Source organism: Anastrepha ludens, chromosome 3 (assembly GCF_028408465.1).
Source record: "Anastrepha ludens isolate Willacy chromosome 3, idAnaLude1.1, whole genome shotgun sequence".
Lineage (NCBI taxonomy): Eukaryota > Metazoa > Arthropoda > Insecta > Diptera > Tephritidae > Anastrepha > Anastrepha ludens.
In genome coordinates, this window is record NC_071499.1 from 76,068,818 (window position 1) to 76,089,543 (window position 20,726).

At 39.0% G+C, this 20,726-nt stretch overlaps 1 protein-coding gene across 1 annotated transcript in view; it reads right to left on the reverse strand.

Moving 5' to 3' along the window:
* Positions 1–331: 331 nt before the first annotated feature.
* LOC128857560 (uncharacterized) overlaps positions 332–20,726 on the reverse strand; it is a 36,292-nt gene continuing 15,897 nt past the window's right edge. The window contains exon 4 of the mRNA XM_054093312.1: positions 332–5,834. Coding sequence (XP_053949287.1) covers positions 2,842–5,834 — 2,993 coding nt within the window. The 3' untranslated portion in view covers positions 332–2,841. The remainder of the gene's footprint in view (positions 5,835–20,726) is intronic.

Below are 20,726 nucleotides of genomic sequence, written 5' to 3' on the forward strand. Positions count from 1 at the left end.
GAAACAGCAAACAATGAGAGAAAACCAAATTGCGACCAATTTACTAGCTACTAGGAAAACAATCAAACTTAAGTAACCCTAAAATATGGGAGAATGCCAGTAAATCAAACCTACAAATTATACCGAGAAGTCCATTTAAGATACTAAGAACAAACACAAACGCAGATTGGTATGTAAGAAAAGACGTTATTCACCACATCGGCATAGACACAGTAAAGAGAAGCAGCAGTAAGCATATCTTCCGACTATTACAGCACAAAAACCAAAAAATGAATGTAATAACGGGAGTGGTACTTTACCCAAAAATACTAAAGCGCAAAACACTCCCAGATCTTGCTCATATTTTAATATAAATATAATTGTAGAAATCAATGCTGCATTGGAAAAATTATAACTTAATACCACTAAAGCCAATAATGCTCTCTTGCAAGGGGAAGGGTCATTTTAACTCAAACCCCTTACACCAATTACGTACTTTTAATAAAAATATTAAGTAGGGGAATAAGTTCATAGTGTTTTTATATTTTCTTTTTTCTTTTATTTTACAACGCTTTGTTTGCTGTTTGGCAAACGGTAAGTATTCATTCGATAGAATTTTTTCTGCTCTACAAAATTATGTTAATTTTATTTTTGAGTTATTTAATTTTTATTAGTTTTATGGCATAGAAATAGAATTCCTAGGATGCAAAAATATACCATTTTGAACACCTGCTCTTCTTTGCTTTTCATCGAGGCAAAAATGGCAACTTACACGACGATGACACGTCCCGCAGAAAAAGGTCTTCCGAATTCAATCAAGAACGTCTCAAACCACTTTTGAAGCAGAACGGTCGCCAAACCAGTTATGAATTGGCGGAAAAAATAAACTGCAATCATAAAACGATGCTCAATCACCTTCATTCAATGGGATTTATAAAAAAATTAGGAGCCTGGGTCTCTCACGAGCTCAACTAAAAGAACAGAAAAAAATCGCCTTCAAATTGTTTCTCTGCGTCTCGCCCGCCATCGAGCAACACGCGATCATAAACAGCGCTTTTTGTACCGAATCGTCGCGGGAGATGAGAAATGGTGCCTATACATAGAAATGAATCAAAGAAAAGAGTGGGTGGCTACAATAGATAGGCAAAAGCCGAGAGTCAAGCCGGATCCTCATCCAAAGAGGATCATGATATGTGTTTGGTGTGGCTGGGAAGGCATGGTGCACTGGGAAATGTTCAAAAAGAATGCCACGGTCAACAAGGAGCTCAGCTACACCGCGTGAATGAGGCTATTCGACTGAAAAGACCAAACCATACTCCTTCACGACAACGCCAGGCACCATATCACACAAGTCGAACGGGAGGTTCTTCAGCATCCACCGTATTCTCTGGAACGTGCACCGCCCCATTACTATCTTTTCTGCTCCCTGTCAAACCATATGAAGGGTATTACCTTCGATAATAAAGAGGCACAAGAACTTCTTTGACCCCAGACCAGGCGGTTTTTGGCAGAACGGCATTAATAATTTGGGATGAGGTTGTAAACAGCAACGGCGAATATATAATTTATTAAATTATTAATATAACTATGTTATTTGTTTAAGTAAAAGGCTTCGGTAAAAACGCTACGAACTAATAGATTGTAATTTATTATGGAAATAAAATTTATGGTGGGTTCATAAAAAAAGTTACTGATCAAAAATTGTTAAATTTTCAGAACTACTTCAGTCATTGATGTATAAGCGGAAATATTTTTTGCAGTTGTTCCAGTCGCGTGACATTTAAAAACAAATAAATTTCGTCACATAAAAGTTGAGCAGTCGTCATTTGCTTTGTACTTGAAAAAAATAAAAAATTATCCTCTTTATGGCATCCGCAATAAAGAACCTTTTCAAAATTTTGCTGCAATTCACTGCCCCATTAAAAAAAAAAAATGGCTCCAAATATATTTAAGTTTTTTGCTGCTCCAGTGTCCAACCTCTTAAACGAAATATGCACTTACTGTATAGCAGTGAGCACTAAAATGTGATTGGCCTTCTAATTTTGCAGCAGAGTGTGTTAAAGAAAGTGTTGGTCTTTATGCAAGCAAATTATAGATATGTAGAAATACATGTATGTATGTATGTATGTATGTATGTATGAAGAATATGTACTTTCCTATATGTGCATATTTACTACTCCTAAATATTTATATGCTCGTTCAAAATGTCTAAAGTGAAAACATAATAGTTTAAGAGTCATGCAAAGGCGAAAACAAACAAAAAACACCACAGTGCTACATTTGCCATTACGGAGCTTTTCAGTACTTTTGACACTGCAATTGAGTAACAGCTGATCCATTTGCTGCATAAGTGAATTTAAAACTAAAATTTTCTGCGCCGAAGTCAACAAAATCAAGGAAAATCGATTTCGTAAAAACTTGAAAACTCTTGAGTTGCTTTGCTTCGTTTGGTGGATGTGTTGAGTTGTAAAAGCTGCAGGCTCTTTTGCTTTTTTGCATTTGGTCTGCGTTGCGCTGTTCATGCATTTTGCGGTAGTGCAATGGTGCTTGCGTTTTCTTACTGATCCAGTTTTAGTCTGTAATTCGTTTGCTCTTTACTTGGCTTAGATTTCTTTTACTACTACTTGCTATTTCTTGGTATTTTTCTCTTCTTTTTTGTTTTTTATTTTTTTATTTTCTTTTACGTCTCTATCTGCATCACTGTCTGTGTCAAATTTTCGCTTGCGTTTCTGTCCTTGCACAAGTGTTTGTGCTCGTCCTGGTTATCGCTGTCTCTCTGTTTCTCTGTCCATCTGTCACCGTCTCCGTCTCCGTCTACGTCGCGTTCACGTTCGCTGCAACAGTCATTGTAGTGCAGTGAATTTAAGGCATTGGGTAGTGATTCTGTTCGAAATCTTTCTGTCGCTCCAGCAGCGCCTTCTTTGTGGTCTCCAGCCGGCGATCGGTGATAGCCACAAATGGCAATCTTTGCTTGCGTCCCGTGGCGCCGGTACCCACCAGACGCGGTGACGCATCAATTACCCGATGATAAACGAAGGAGCTGATTGTGCGACCCACTCCGCCGTTCGGTACACCACCCTCTGCACCATCTCCGTCGTCGCTACTACTGCCCCCACTCGGCGTCACCGTAATCGCTGTTGCTGCGGTTGTCAAGCCATTACCATCCATATCGGCACCTGCCGCATGCCACAAAAATGTTGGCGCCGTAGTGCTCGTCGCGGTTAAGGCGGCTGCAGCTGTTAGTGCTTTATGCGCGTTCGGTTTGTAAGCGCTGAAGCGGGACAATGATTTGTGATGATTGCCACCAATGCCAAGACCAAGACCGAGACCATTGCTGTCTCCTCCACCACCGTAATTGCCAATTATTCCACCACCTCTGCCATAAATATTGCTCCAACGATTACTATGAAGGTCATCGCCCGCTGCCGCCACAAAAGCAAGTTTGCCACGACTGCCGCCGCTTGGCGCAAATTGTGCGCTACGACTGCGTGGCTTTCCAATAAAACTGCCAGCAATAGCAGGATATGAGGGCAAACGGTAAATAGCTGGCTTTGGTGTGCTCGGCGTTATAGGCAAGTGTTGCATTGGTTTGGGTGTTGTTAATTTTTCGATTTGCCATGTCATTTGCGCGCTTCCTGTCAATTCGTTTGCATTCGATTTATTTTCGATTTCCTTTGGCCAAATGTCAACGTCGGCATCATCGGCAGCATAAGCATCGATGTCTGTATCTGTGTCTGCATCTGCATCTGTGTCTGTCGAAATGCTAACATCCTCGTCTGGCAGCTGGTTAGTTGATTGCGCTGCCTTCTCAACAGTACTACGAATATTTGCCTTATTCTGCACCTTTTTCGTTGCAGAGCTATCTTCTTTATTAGCCGACCCACCTGCTAGTGTGTCTGGTATCTCTGTAGTTGTCGTTGATGGAGGTCGTTGCTGGGCAAATAAATCTTGATAATGATCTAAGTCCTCTTTTCGGTTATTGTTGTTGCTACCGCTTACACTGCTGGTGCTCGTGCTGCTGATATCACGATTGTGATAACGTTTGCGTTTCTCTTTTAGGTAATCGTCATCGATGCGTACTCGACCCACACCATTGCCACCACCGCCGCCAGCGCTCCGACTGCTCGCATGTGGTCCCGGCTGCAACAATGAACTCGACCAGCTGCGCATAATAGCGGGTGGGGGTCGAGTCGGTGGCGCTAGAGTGCCTTCTAGCAAATTCAGTAACTGCTTATTCCGTCGATTGTACTTCTTGATGTACGGTGGCAAGTTTGCATCCTCGTCGTGACCATTTTGTGCCTCCTCTAACTCAGCAGCGCTCTCGTAGTCATCGTCATAGTCTTCATCAGCGTCATCCTTCATCTCTGGATATAGCTCGGGGTGTGCTTCGCGGTAATGTTCATCATATACTTGGAACTGCACGCGTGCTAAGTGTGGCCATTTGGCGTAATAACGTTCTAACTCCTCCAATTCGGTAATCTGATGGCCCAGTTGTTGCGCGCCACTACCAACAGCTTCGGCTTCTGTTTGTTGCTGTTGTTGATGCTGTTTTGTGTACGAAGGTGGTGGTATGGGCGTTTGCACCATGCCCATTTCCACTGCTGCTTGTGTGGCTGAGGCATGTGGGGATGGTGGAGAGAGTAGACTTGTCGGCAATATGCGTTGATATGGATTGGATGTATGTTGTTGCTGTTGTAGTTGGCGTGTGTCAGTTGATTGATAATGTTTACCATGTTGACGATGCTTGTGATGATTGCCACTACCACCACGCCGATGTTGATGTATGCCATGGTGTTGTTGTTGTTGTTTATATGCGTGCATATGCGGGTGTGGGTGCTGACGATGATGTTGTTGATGCTGATGTTGATGGTGATGTTGGTGGTGTTGGTGCTGGTAGTGATTGCGCTCGTAATGATGTGTGTGCTGTGCGTCATGTTGCTGATGCTTTTGCTGTTTGTGCACATTTTGTTTTTGGTTGCTTGTCGCCTCCCCACGCAGGTGTTTACCTTCATTGCTGAAGACTTTAATGCCATTACGCAGCACTGGGCTTACACGCTGATACCAGTTACTATTGTCTGCTGCTATCATACGCTCCATGCTGCCTCCATGCGCACGCAAACGCTCCTCTCGTTGCTTTGCCCCCGCTACATCAGCATTTTCTTTACCCTCTCCATTCCCATCTATGGTTTTGTTGTTTGCCTCGGTTGCTGCCGTACCCTCCGTATCCTCTTCATCTCTGGTTTCTAGGTAGTAGTTTATTTGTCCTTCATAGAAAGGATTTGCGCCTTCTCCACTCCGACTGCTACTGCTGTCTATGGTTGCAGCTACCGCGCCACCATTTCGATTGCCTACAACAAATATTGGTGATGCTGGTAATCTACGTGATTTTTCCGCTTCAATTTTTCTCGCATATTTTCTTAGCTTCTCAGCATGTTTTTGCGCTCTTACAGAAATGGGCTCTTCTCTTTGCTGTTGCTGTAGCTGTAGATGTTGCCGTTGCCATTGCTGTTGTTGTTGCTGTTGTTCCTGATCTTGTTTACGATAGTAATCGGTGTAGCTGTTATTTGTCATTTTCGCTTGTGTCGAGTTGATTGTGTGCTCTGCACTCATTGCAATCACATTTGCCTGAGCCGACAACGCTGTTGATATTTCAGGCACCGCTGTTGTTGTGGCCTCAATTGCTATTCCCATCGCTCCAGCTGTCAACGAGGACATTGTTGCATAGCTCAGGTAATCTTTGTATTTCTTCTTGTACATTTTATGTCCGTAGCGCCGACTATTGCGGCGTTGTGCCTTGTAGTGTTCAAATGCTGACATATGGGTGGCATAGGATTCACCAGCGTCAGGCGTTTCGTCTGCCATTGAAATACGGTTGCACATTTTGTTGTTACCATTGCACATTCATTGTGTAAGCCATTGTAAATTTGTAATTAGAAATTGGAAATTATTGTATGTTGCCGTTGGATCGCATAAAAGAGGAAGAGCGCGAAGGAGAGAAAGAGTAAGAAAATAGAAATATACAGAATAGCTGTTGTTAATAAATTTACTTCAAGTGTTGATTGTATTTCGTTTTAGACGATTGTTGCAACAGGCAATTCGATTTATTATTCTTACACACATGCATATGAACAAACAGACGTAGAAACACATACATACATTTAATCAGAAAAGTATTTGCATTGGCTACAAGTGTTGGCTTCGCTTTTCACTCGCTGATTAGTTTTCGTTCAATATTAAAGTCTTTTATGAAACATACATATGTACATCATCGCATCATATTCTGCCACATAATAAATAAATACTTGCTATAGTTGCATAATTTTGTGAAGCTCAAGTTACGTTTGCAAAAGGTGGCGAAAAACTTATCATCCAATCTGGTTTTTGAATAATTTGTTTACTAAATAAAAATAATGAATTTGCGTGCTGGACATCTTTAATTTGAGCTTTAGGCGTTCCATTCTTTATCTCTTTGTATACTGCAGCTGCCTATTTCACAAGTGTCAAATATGATTGCAAAAATTATATACCTTCCGACAGGCTAATTAATTTTGCGCCACCTTGTATAATGGGTGCTAAATTTTCTCGTATAACTCGTATCCATATGGAATTTTTTGATTATTTTTATTTTTTTCTTTAAGGGGCTAGGTGTAGTCAGAATTTTCCAAAAATTTGATTTTTTTGCATTTTCTTAAAGCTTAATATCTTAAAAGTATTGTGTGAAAACTGAAATGAATCCAAAAAATACTTTTCGAGTTATTCAACAATTAACAAAGGACGCTCTTTCGCTCCGGAGCGTTCGAGAGCAAATAGCTATCAGCAGCTGCAAGCGACCGACTTCTCGGGATTTATTGTAATGAATGTAGAATGATACGTAGGCAACAGCAACTCAATAGTTTGGAAGCTACTATGACGGCTGTACAACTAGTATATGGTCCAGGAAAATATGACACATTGTAAGTAATTAAATAATTCGAGACATAAATCGAGGGTAAAACTTTAAATTCGTTTTTCTCAAAACTATGTTTTTTGAACTGGTGATCACTGTAACTTAAAAACCGCTTGGTAGATTTCCATAAAATTTATACTGCCTTTGAAAAACATAAAAAACTGATCGAAGGCGTTTTTTTTTTTAATTTCGATTTTTTTTAAATAATTCGTTCTCGGTTTTTTTTCTCGGAAATCTGAAAGATATTTCCTGAGGTCGCCATATTGTTAATTTTGAAAAAAAGCTTAAATCAGGCACAAGATTATCTATTAATAAAACTAATTTCTCTGGTCCGATTGATTCTAAATGAATCTCCAAGGACTTGTGATGATCACCGCAAGGGACTTCTGGAGAAACGGCGATAACACAAACAGCGAAAAATGTTACAATTATAAATATCTTCTTTTGAAATTTTGCTAAAGTCAAGTCGAAACATGATTTTTCGTAAAACAAAGTAGTTCACAAGCAAAAAAAAAATTATATAAAATCATGATTTTTTCAGGCGTCCCTAATCCCTTAAGCACATTTTTTTAAATTTTTTATTTTATAAAATTTTAGTTCATGCCAAAGTACATTAATGAAGTATGGCTGATCTTTAGTTCCTGGGTGTTGCTACGTGCCTAGTCAACTTCGATTATTTCTGTGATTTTATCGACATTTTCTTTAACAATGATGCCGCAACCGAATCGCCGAAGTCAAAATTGTACCTAATTTGCAATTGCAGTATCGGCACCATAAACACCATTCACAATTTCAGCGACCTGGCTTGTATTTTCGTCTTTATCAAAGAAAAACTGTAAAAAGTACCGGATTTTCTCTTTTTGACTTCCACTGTTAGCACCCTGTGACTCACAACTGAATCGAATTTTTTTAGTGCGAAATATCACCTTAACAACGACATAAACTTTAAATTGTTTGATCGCTACTACAGTCAACTACCGAGAAAATAATGAATTCCGTTTCAACCAAACTATATTTTATTTTGTTAATATATTATTATAATATTTATTTATGTACTAATACAACTTTTCAGGGAACGGAGAGGTTAAGGTAATTGAAATTTTTAAAATGAATGCAGGATATTTTAGGAATATTTCAAGTCGATCGGAGCAAACTTTATGAAATTATCAGTATTTGATATACCATTGCTACAGGCCTGGTTTCATACCTGCTTGACTTCAAAACAGTTTTTTAATTGTTAGTTAAATAAATATACAATTATTTAAAAAAAAAATTAAATATATACCATATTTAAGACGGAATATTCCACTTTTAAGACCAGGCAGTCGCTTAAAGATGTGCACTTCAATATTTCCAGTTAAAGCTTATTTCATAAACTAACATAAGCCCGCTAATGGACACTCGCTTAAGGCCAATCCGGTAAGGTTTTTATGGGAAGTTAGAAATAACACCCATTAGCCATTGCACAAGGTTTGCAGCAAATAAGTTCTTCTACTCGTTATGCCATTAGTGCACATATGCACTGACTAGCTAAAATGCAGAAAATATTAGTTTACCCGTTCACATATGGCAGATTTGCTGCAAAATTGGCAATCAGCTGCCAGGACTGTTTTGAAAGTTTTTTCTTCATAGAATTTGATTTGGTGCAATATTTTAGTATTTTTGGTTTGTGTAATTATTATTAGCGATAAGAAGAAAGGACAAGGAGAAGCAACAGCTAATTTAACTCCCCGATGTGTCACTAGTAATAGATAGTTGCAGGAAATCCGTAAACGCCGTTTACTGAGGTGACAAAAAATTATGGCGGCAACACGCATGTGAATTTCATTTTGTGATAAGCAATATTTGAATTATGTTTGCAAATCTCTTTTTTCTGCCGGCTTCTATTTCAATTAGTTTATACCATCCATGTTTGATGACAGAGGGCGTTCCTGAGGGAAGTTGATGCCAACTATCAAAATAAACAAATTTCAGACTGATTGATAGCTTAGTTTGGATTTGGCAGCTTTCGAGAAAGACGTACTTTCGCTAATTCGCTTAAAGCAAAGTAGGATGCCGTCTATGGGAACTCTTCGGCATTTTTTTGTTGTTTTTGTTTTGTTGGGTGAGGTAGGGATCAAAAAAAAAAAAAAAAAAAAGAAGCCGAATGGGGTGGTGCGTGACTCCATTCGCAATTCACAGAGAGAAAGTCAGTCGAATCTCGGGGAAACACCAAAATTAAGAAAAAAACATTTTTCTAATAGCGGTCGACCCTCGGCAGGCAATGGCAAAACCTCCGAGCATATTTCTGCCATGAAAAAGCTCCTCATAAAAATATCTGCCGTTCGGAGTCGGCTTAAAACTGTAGGTCCCTCCATTTGTGGAACAACATCAAGACGCACACCACAAATAGGAGGAGGAGCTCAGCCAAACACCCAAAAAGGGTGTACGCGCCAAAAAAAAAAACAAAAAAAAAAGAGGTAGATTTCAAATGCCTTCGCACTTACAGCGACCGTCGTGTACTGCGTCGTGTGATGCGGCCACTACAACGATTCCTCCCTCCTCTCCTTTTGGGGAGACACCCTTCCCGGAACTGCTTTCTATGCGCACTATGTCGTGGTCAATAGTTTTTTTCGTAGTACGTTCTCGATGTATTTCTTTACCGAGTTCCAGCTGTCCTCGCGTTCGAGCATTTTGCTGATTATGTTGCTTGGCGCGATGCCGCCAATCTTCTCCCTCAGAGCATTTCTTTCCGCGAGCCATCTGTTACAACTGAAAAACGTGTGTTCAGCGTCATCGCTCAGAGCTTCGCAGTATATACACTTGGAATCGGTTACCTTGCCCATGCGGTATAGGTATCTCCGGAAGTATCCGTGGCCCGAGAAGAACTGAGTTAAGAAGTAGTTCACTTCCCCAAAGTTCCTATGGACCCATTTGTCAATTGGTGGAATACGTTTCACCGTCCATCTGCCACTCGATTCAGTGTCCCATCGGCTTTGCCGCCGCAGCATTGTTTGACATCTCCGATCTGAGAAGCTTGTGATGACGTGTTTCTTCTTGGAGTCCCACGCATTCATTCGTTTCCGGTCCATGAGGTCCAGATACCCGCCCGCTGATCACGTAAATTGCTGCGCCTGAGACAGTGCGGTAGGCTGAGGCAAATCTGAGTGCCGCTGTTCGTTTGGAGCATAGGACTCTCTGATGACGTTATTTATATAATTTCACGTGGGTACTACTCCATTTTGCATAGAAAATATAGCACTTTCTGTTTTCGCGCAAATTCCCTTATTGATTAGCCATGAGTGCGGCAGTTTCGCGTCAACATGCGTGCTTTTCAATTCGTTGTAATACACGCCATGTATTGGCATTCGTGACCATTGTTCAACTTTGTCCATTTGTGTTGTAGTGTTCCTGCTGTTAAGCTCGTGCATCATTCTGAGCGGTGTAAATTTGTCGTCAGCTGCACTGACTGCATGGTGATGTTCAGAGTTTCCGGCCTTTCCATAGAAGTAATTTCTAAGTTTCAGGATCAGCTTATCGTGCAGTGCTCCAACGTTAATTTCACCTCTACCTCTATCTTTTCTAGACAGTTGAAAACTCAACACAGAGCTTTCAGGATGATGGCATTTAAGTTTCGTTATCATTTATATTATTAAATTTATTTTTAATTTTTTATTAAAGTTATTCTTATTAATAATTTCTTATTATACTGCAATTTTTAAATGGCGATGTGACTTATTTTCTGATTTAAAATTATTAGAATTGTCTTGCCGAATAGCGATTTTTCAGGCCGAAATGAAGGCTTACGAATGCCTCTGATGAGTTTTGCCCGTCACCGTAGTCGAATAGTATGATGAGTGACTACTATTTGGTAGCGCCCAAGTTCAAAATGCCAGGCATGAAATACTAAAGGAAAAAGCTGTATCTAATAGCGGTCACCGCTGGGCAGGTAAGGGCAAACCTCCAAATGTATTTCTGTCATTTTATATGAGGAAAGTAAGGAAGGTAAATGCAGAGAGCTTTTGTTTGCCTTTGCTTACATAAATAAATGCTTGAATATCAAATCCAAAAACATTCTTATATTTTTTGGGCGTAGCAACGTGCACAAAGCACCGCCAGTTGCAAATAAAAAAAATTATTTAATTTTAACAATTCTCCGACATGCACCAAAATGCCATTTGAATTCGAGAGTATGTTCGTTTTGTTTTTGCAATGAAAATAGAATAACAATGGAATAGATAGATAGAAAATATAGACAATAGAAAATGCTTTCGTTCAATCATTGGAAGCTTTTGAATTGAATCTGGTGAATACGTGTGTTCCCCACGGCCAGTTTATGTCGGTTTATTAAAAAAAACTTTGTTTTCGTTTTACAACAATGAGATCATGTCTTGTTAGTCGAAATATGCAAAGTCGTTTCAACAGTGGTAATAGAAAAACGAAAGGGCCCTAAAAAACTATTTGTGTGTATAGAAGGCGTTGCACAAAATTAATTCATATAGTTTTTTTTTATTAACTTTTTCCCTAAGTGTCAAATATGATTGACGTACGACGACATTAGCAAAAATTATAAATCTTCCGATAGGGTGATTAATTGTGCGCCACCTTGTATACGTGCACTGCATAAAATAACAATAGCTTAGGGGATTACCTACAAGTTTGGACAATTTGTTTGCTTCTTATTAAAATAAACGCAAGTAAAGTTAACTCTTATTTAAAAAAAATTATCAAGATACTATAGAAATTTCAAACTTTTTAATCAAATATTTTAGTAGAAATATTTCATGCAGTCTCATAGCCACTTTAATTTTAATTCCAATATTATGCAAGTCTAAAGTAGTCCAAAAATCAAGTAGAGTTTTGTCAATTTTGATTTTGATGGCGGCTTGCGCATTTACTCCATATAACAAATGAATGACAAAATCAAACCAAATTCAAAAATCAATCTAATTTTTTTGCCACCTCAAACTTATATTTTAATGTACAATACTCAATAGGGTGGATCGATTTAAAAATCGCTCATTGCTCTGTGAAAATCGTATTCCAGGGATCAAAATAAGAAACTTTGCCGAAGGAACCATACCTCTAACACGAATTCTGATGTCCCCCCAATTTGGGTCGAACGAAAAATCCCACTTTGACCTATTTAGAGTGCTCCAATCGAGTCCAAATGTATGACCGACCCCCACTAACTTTGGACGGCCGATCCACCCATGCCAGTGGCACACCCCCTGGAACTCCTCGCGGGGGGGGGGGGGGGGGGGGGTTCCCCATACAATAATTTCAAAATATCACCATTTTTGGCCTTTACATGAGAAAAGAAACTAAAAAGTTCGACCCAAATTGGGGGACATCAGAATTCGTTTTAGAGGTATGGTTCCTTCGCCAAAGTTTCTTATTTTGATCCCTAGAATATGATTTTCACACAGCAATGGGTGATTTTTTTGCCTCCCCACAAATCGACTCGGCCTAATATTCAATGAAATATAAAACTGCATACCCGAAACTTATCTAAAAATTCTAAACTTCTACATTCTAAAATACTTTTTGGAATTTTTTAACATGCAAAAAGCTTGAAGCTTGAATTAATACGACCATCGGTACAGATTTATCGGTATTTGTATTAAAAAATATTTCAAGTAAATAACAAAAGCAAAAATAAATAGTCAATGCCTTTAAATATGTCGTGGTTCTATAATTTTCTATAATTTTGCAACGAAATATAAACTCGTTTTTATATCAAAAACACATCTGCCACAGCAAATTTCATTATAAATGCCACGATTTTATCACACTACACAGCTCATTACTTTGAAAAAAGGTATTTCTGCCACATTTCGAAAAATTTATTGCGGCTTTTAAAGTGGTATGAAATAAAATGGCAAATTTTAAAACTTTTTTCACGTTGAATATTTCTTAACGGTAAGCTGCAATTCTGTGAACGTTTTGCCATAAAGGTTTATGTCAAATCCAACCGAATAACAACTTTTTAAATGATTTACAAAAATATAAACTGTAATCGTATTAGACTTCTATTCTATAAATGCTCTGTTCTATATCTTCTTGCTTATCTATAAATGCAGTTGTGGTGTGTCAGACGCAATCATTTCAATCAATATCCGGGCTGACACGTTTCGGGGTAGCTCACTAACATTTTTCAAGACGATTTCCACACTTCATGTACAGACTGCACACACATACGTACATAATTCACTGTAGCAAAGACTCGACGGAATATCAATTGGGCTATGTATTCTAATATGTACCCATTTATATCCATATATATATATAATCATATATATATATATATATATGCAGGTTAGTACTAGTTTAGTTTTATTCGCACGAGTTTGTGTCAATCACCAAATCACAAGCTTGCCGACACGGCGTATGAGCAACAAAATCGCGTATCTGCGGCTGGGTAACAAAATCGGCTTGCAACCAGTTATGGCACACAAATAAGGCCATTGAAACACGCTAGAAGAGCATAATATAGTACGATGTACGTAAGTGTGAAATGTGTCGACGACTGAAACGAATTCACTGGCTGTCACTTGGCATTCGAATGTAGCCACAATTTCTGTTTGTTATTGATAGATTGGCGGGTTGGGTAGAAGGTCCTCGGTGAAAGACAGGAGAGAGCTCCAGCGCTACGGTGGGCTTCGATGTGTTACATAACTCACGTATCCTCACGTACTCAACTGTAGATGGCATGTCTTTATTTTTAGCAACATTGTCTGCATTGCTGATTTGCTGAAGTGAAGTGCTGTGGCGCGACCAAACCGGCTTCGCCAACCTTACACAACCATACTGTGGCAGCTACTGCGAGTCGGAATTTTGTGTTGTTTCTTTTTTTTGATTTTTTTTATGTTCGGCGGCGCTATACAAACAACACGTACAGAAAACAACACTCAGTCTACATACCGTCCATTGTACGGTAATTGTACGACGCCAATGACTACTACAACTGCATAGTTGGTTACAATTGCCGACGCTCAAATATGGACCGGGCAATGGTAATGTGGGCCAATGCACACCAGCTACGTGATTGGTTTCCACAATTGTTCACAAAGGAATACTCATTGCCAGCATTTCAATTTATATTATTTATTTTGTATATTTTGTGGCTTTATTTTGACGCAAAGTTGTATAGCGGCGCGAGGTTTAAGTGTCAGTTTGCTCGGGAATACTCGTAAATGCCTAAAGTAAATTGTAAGGCAGTACTTTTGCAACATTTTTAATTACAATTTATCCCTTAAAGCGAAAGTTTTGTTTTTGTAACAAATTAAATATTTACTTAGGATTTACTTGATGCTTTCCCTTACCCACGGACTGTTTATGTCCGGCATGATAATTGAGAGAACTGAAAATAAGTTTTGCATTTTCTTGTTACTTATTCTTGGAAGTTCGCTTTAATAGGTACCTTGAGAAATGCTCGAACACCTAATTGCTGGGAGTTGTTTCTGGTTTCTACTTTCCGAGAAAGAGGGTACGCAAAGCGGGAAAAGCTGCCTATTAACTTAGAGTATATTTGTATTTTATAGGCTCTTACTTATTTATGTACTAACATGTAGTATGTATGATTGTAGCTGAGACCATTTAAATTGAATTTATATTAATTCATTAGTAAAAGGAAGTATACTGAATTTTATTATGATTCAGCAATAAGTGGCATCAAGCTCGAGCACCAATAGATACAACTAACAAACTTACCAGAGACTTTAGTCGGAAATTAAAGAATTTAAAAAAATGATAGTTTTTCTCGTCACTTGCATTCATTGTCCAACAATCATCGTGTGAATTACTACTTTTGTAAATGCGTTAAATTCTTAAAAACGGCACAAATGCACTGTCCGCCTGTCAAGTTAAAAGAAGGAAAATTGGGTAAAAACAATTTCCAGAAAGCAGACCTATATGCAGATTATCCCGCTGATGTTTTTACACATCATGAAGCAACATGTGAAAGGCTGTGTACATCCACGCGCAAAGAGTTTGAAGAAATTCCACGATTTACGGGCACCGATCTAAAAAAATAAATTAAAATGGTAAAAAATAAGAAGACCTCTGACTTCGATTTAGGTTTGGTTAGGTTAGCCTGGTTGGCAACAAGCCACGCATAGGCCTTTTGGTCCCTAGCGATACCAGATGGAGACCGACTTCTATGACAACCGAAAGCAGACATAATGTATGATGTCAGCGCTTTTAACAAATCTAAGCAGCGCTGGGAGATCCGCTTTTGAGACGTCCTCCAGACCCTCAAACAATGGGGTTCCTAGGCATTTTTAATGCGTTTTTGATAATGCCGGACAAACGCACAGAAGGTGTTCTAAAGTTTCCTTAACATCCTCTCTGCATTTCCCGCATTTGTCCGTGTTAGCAATACATATCTTTTACGCATGTGCAGCCAATAGATTATGACCTGTTAGCATACCTGTACCTATGATAGTTCTGCAGCCCTTTCGCGAGAGTGTAAGTACGAATTGAGTAAGTTTTTTGTCGTTAGTTCTACACATGACTTTCGCTGTTTTGCATGCGGTTAGATTAGTCCACCTATCTTTCACGCGCCTTTTTATGTAGTCGTCCATTTCATTGTATATTGTATTAAGCGGTTTTGGTTTGTCGTTCTCTTGTTCAAAAGGTAGTCTAACAGAACTTTTTGCTATCTCATCTACTATTTCGTTCCCCATAATGCCTTTGTGACCGGGTACCCAGTAGATATGCAGCCTATTGTTTCCGGCTAGCCTTTCTATGTCCTCCCTGCTCCGTCGAACATTTTTGGACTTAATACAATATGAGTTTATTGCTCTTATTGCTGCTTCACTGTCCACGTATATATTAATTGTTGAGTTCTTTCTTGTTCTAGAGTAGGCTAGCTCCGCGGCTTTCCCCACTGCAAAAACTTCCACTTGAAAAATACTGCTGTGGTATGGCAGCTTGATAGGCTGCCTTATCTCTAGTTTTGAACAGTAAATACCCGCTCCCACTCCACTTGAAGTTTTAGAGCCATCTGTATAGATGTGAAAAGTTCTATGGCCAGGCTTCATGCCTTTGTGCCATCCCTCCTCTTCAATTGTAGTGCGAAACCTTCCCTCCCAACTAAAGTACGGAATCATGTAGTCTGTTCAACCTGAGCTCTACTTTCCTATTGAGCTGTGACCGAAGTTCTGCAAGTGAATACTCCAGCAGCCACCAACCTGCTCGCGGATTTCGCTGCCAGGTTTTTCGCCATAAAGTCAATAGGTGGCATGCTGAGTATCGTTTCCAGCGCCACCGTTGGAGTGGTTTTCATCGCTCCTGTTATACACAGAGCAGCAAGTCGTTGAATCCTTTCCAGTGGCATTAAGTATGTCAGTTTTCTTGTCATAGTCCACCATGCTAAGGCCCCATACAGCAATATTGGTATAACTACTGCCGTGTAGTACCAACGCACCAGAGAGGGTGATAGACCATAAGTAACGCCCAGCATTCTTTTACATGCGTACAACGCGTTACTGGCCTTTTTCACCCTTTCCTCAACATTGCGCTTCCACATCAATTTACTGTATTACTCCGAGGTACCTTGCATGATCTTTGAGAAGTAATTCGTTGTTGCCTGACTTCGATTTCATCTCTACAGAAATACTCAAACAGCTTCCACCTAAAAGCATCCCAATTCTCACTAATTACGTCATTATCTTTTAAGATTCATTCGTTCCAATTTACTGAGAAACTGTGGAGGCTATTTCTCTTCAACGTAACGAACCAAAACATTAGTTTGGTTTTCGAAGCAAACACAGGGTTATGCACAAAATAGAAGAGCACTCGAAAACAAAAAATATTTTCTGGCGTATTCCTCAATATGGCAAAGCCATTCGTTAAAGTTTGTCACATAGGCTTATCAGATCGCTACAGTCAAACAAGATGATGCTCATTCAAGTATTCGACAAATAAAGGCAGCAGTACTTCAAGACAACATTCTTGTGTCTCTAATGCACTTTGTTTGCGCACATGACCTACCGCCTGATCCTAATTATGCCATAGCAACATTTGCGGATGACATCGCGTTGATTGAAAGTGAATCGGCAGCAACATTACAAGATCAGTTCTAACTATGGAAAACAAACTATTAATGTACAAACAGATAATAAGATTAGTATGGAGTTTTGGTAGCAGCTTTGGGGGTGTACTACTTAAAGTTTTCGCTTGCCCTGAGTTGGACCTCCAAGGTTTGCCATGAGCTTGCTTAGCATGACTCTTACTTTGGCAACTTTTAATGAACACGACGAACTCGATTCTTCTATATGGATGCGAAATATAGGCAGATTCGCTAAGGGTGCCATGCCGGGGAAAAACTTTACAATCTGTGCAAAGTACCTGCGCTCTCAGAGGGGCTTCTTCGTACAAAACAGTATTAGAAGCAGCGGTTTTAGTTATCAGCGGAATCTCAGTACCATGCTTCTTTGCCATTGGAATTCAAACGTTCACACTTTGGCAGGAAAAATGGAACTCTCGGACGGTACAGTAGATGGACGGGATGACTAATGCCTAAAAAAGTGGGTAGAAAGAATTACCTCATACAGTTGTTGTCCGGACAAGGGTCCTTTCGCAAGAATGTTTGGAGAATGATTGCAATGAAAGCAATGAAGGAATGCAAGTTGCATTTATGGATATACTTTTTTGAAATACGGTAGGTGGAACACAGAGAAAACAGCTCTGCAACGAGCTATTGACTTACACCTGAAGAAATATTCGAGAAAATTATGATAGTTGAGGAAAAATGGAATTCCGCAAATTTTGTGGAGGACATTATCTGCAAAAACAGGCGTGAAATGGAAACTTATGCCGAAGAGCATTGTGCATAGGTTTTTCAAAACAGGATACCCTGAACACAGGCTGAGTAAGTAAGGATCCTTATTAGGACGCCGTTTGGACCTTTTAGGACGCCGTTTTGGATATCGAAGCAATGCGAAGAGGAGGGATGTTTTTAATGGAATAGCCACACACGTAGTAATCACGGTTGCTATATGGTATGAAGGCATTTTTAATCCAAACTTATCGCAAAAAAAAAATAAAAAAAAAATTAATAAAAATTGGGTGCGCCTGTTACAGTACGAATTACCTATTTCAATAGTTCCAACATAAAGTCCTTAGGAGCATTGTCAAGACACCATGGTACTGCAGAAGCTCCGGTATTGAGCGCGACCTTAAAATAAACTCCGTCAACACTGAAACTGCAAAGATTGCAGTGGCCCATAAAAAAAGCCTAATAAACAATATCAATGAAGAAGCACGGATAAATACGAAGGCTCAGACACACTAAGCCTAGTTATTTTTTACTTCCATGAAAATGCTTTATTTAGGTTGGTTGTTAGTTTTTAATTTGTAAATATTTATGAACAAGTCACAATAAAAAAAAATTTGCTTAAAAAAAAAACAATTTACGCTTCAGCAGTTAGCATCAGTTTAGTAGGGACACTTGAACAAATACCTTGTACTGATAGCACTGAATGATCATCTAATGGACTATGAATAAGTTCGTGCGGTTTTTTTTCGAAATTTGAAACTTTATTGACGTAAAATGGTTACAAATTTAATATTCAAAATATTGTCCATCGCTTACTACTACTTTTTCCCATCTTTCTGGCAATTCACGGATTCCCTTTGTGAAAAATTCGGTCGGTTTTGCCGCAATCCACGAATCGATCCATTTTTTGACTTCATCGTAATTACGGCAGTGCTGGTCAGCCAGGCCATGTTGCATCGATCGGAAGAGATAGTAATCGGATGGCGCAAGGTCTGGACTATACGGCGGGTGGGGTAGGGCATCCCATTTGAGCGTTTCTAAGTATGTTTTGACCACTTGTGCAACATGTGGCCGAGCATTGTCATGTTGCAAAATAACTTTGTCGTGTCTATCGGCGTATTGCGGCCGTTTTTCTCGCAGTGCTCGGCTCAAACGCATCAATTGTCGTCGGTAGACATCCCCCGTAATCGTTTCATTCGGTTTCAGTAGCTCATAATACACAACACCCAGCTGGTCCCACCAGATACACAGCATAACCTTCAGGCCATGAATATTCTGCGCCGACGTCGATGTTGAAGCATGGCCAGGGTATCCATACGTTGCCCGACGTTTTGGATTGTCGTAATGGACCCACTTTTCATCGCCAGTCACAATTCGATGCAAAAAACCCTTTCTTTTGTGCCGTTGAAGCAGTTGTTCGCATGCCATAAAACGGCGTTCAACGTCTCTTGGCTTCAATTCATACGGCACCCAATGGCCTACCTTTCGGATCATTCCCATGGCTTTTAAACGTTTGGAAATGGTTGATTGATCAACTCCTAAAGTTTTTGCAACCTCTTCTTGCGTTTGAGCCGGATCTTGATCGAGCAATTCCTCCAATTCGGTATCCATGAACTTTGGCGGCGCACCCTCGCGTTCTTCGTCTTCCAAGCCAAAATCACCACTTTTAAAGCGTGCAAACCACTTCTGGCACGTTCGCTCAGATAGAGCATGCTCACCATAAACTTCCACCAAGATACGATGACTTTCGGCTGCTTTTTTCTTCATATTAAAATAATGAAGAAGAATTCCCCGCAAAAACACATTATTTGGCACGAAATTCGACATTTTCGAGTGTGGTAAAAATATTGTTGTTTACGCTTCAAATAAAAAACTTATACTGACGTTTGTGCCTTACGACAGTAGCTCTCCAATGAATGTTTGGAAATGTGGATCGATGGAATAATAATCAAGTTACGCCATCTGTTGTAAAACCGCACGAACTTATTCATAGTCTTATTAATAACGGAGGACATGATGAATTTCAGGGAATCAGGAGTAATGTTGATGTTAATCGCGAAAGCAAGAAATAAGTTTAGGGGAAAATATTAAGATTTTAAAAGTTTCCAGCAATGATCTTATTTTTTTTATTGCAAATCTAAAAACCTTGCATAAATTCAAGTTCTCACACCTCTAAACTTCTCTTCTTTTGCTGATAGATCTAAATGTTCAAAGCTGATTAAAAAATAAATACTATTCTTATTCTCCAGTGTCGGCCAAAGCTTTCGCAATGTTATAATTCCTTTAAAATTCTTCTCTTCTCTTTCCGCTAACACGATGCAGACAGATAGACTAGAAAATCTTCCAAAATTGCTGACAGCTATTTTTGTTTTATTTTCTATGAATTTACCAACATATGCTCTAATTCTTATTTATATGTATGTTTGTACAGATTACAATTACCAAATATTGCTTTCTAAATATTTACCCAAATTAAACGCACTGGAAGAAGCTTAAAGGCAACCAACATTTTCAGCATGATTGCGCAGCCAACACTTGTAAAAACAATAAACCAACAAAGTACTTAAATTCACACGCAAACGTAAACGCAAACACAAACGCTTGTTAACAAAGTTCTACACACCTGTGTTCACAATAATAGCAGCACGATATAGTGCATAGTTTTGAAGGCTTATTTATGTTTTACATATTTAACTTTCTTATAAATTTTTTTTTATAAAAATATGGTTTATACTTCAAAAATATAACATATATAACATATCAAATACAATATATAACTTAAAGCTTCAAACTTTGTAAAAAATTTGCAAATCTTTAAAAAAAATCTCATAGGTTTTAGAAAGACCTTTTAGGAAAATTCTGGGTATGCAGTGTTTTAGCTTATTAAATTTTAATACAAAATTCTGCTATAAAATTTAAAGAAATTCAAAAATTTCCATTAAAATTTTCATCTTTTTAATGAGAATCTTCTGAAATATGTTGCGTATGCAGTTTTATTATTCCTTGAATTTTGGTATAATAGAGTGCCAATTTGAACTG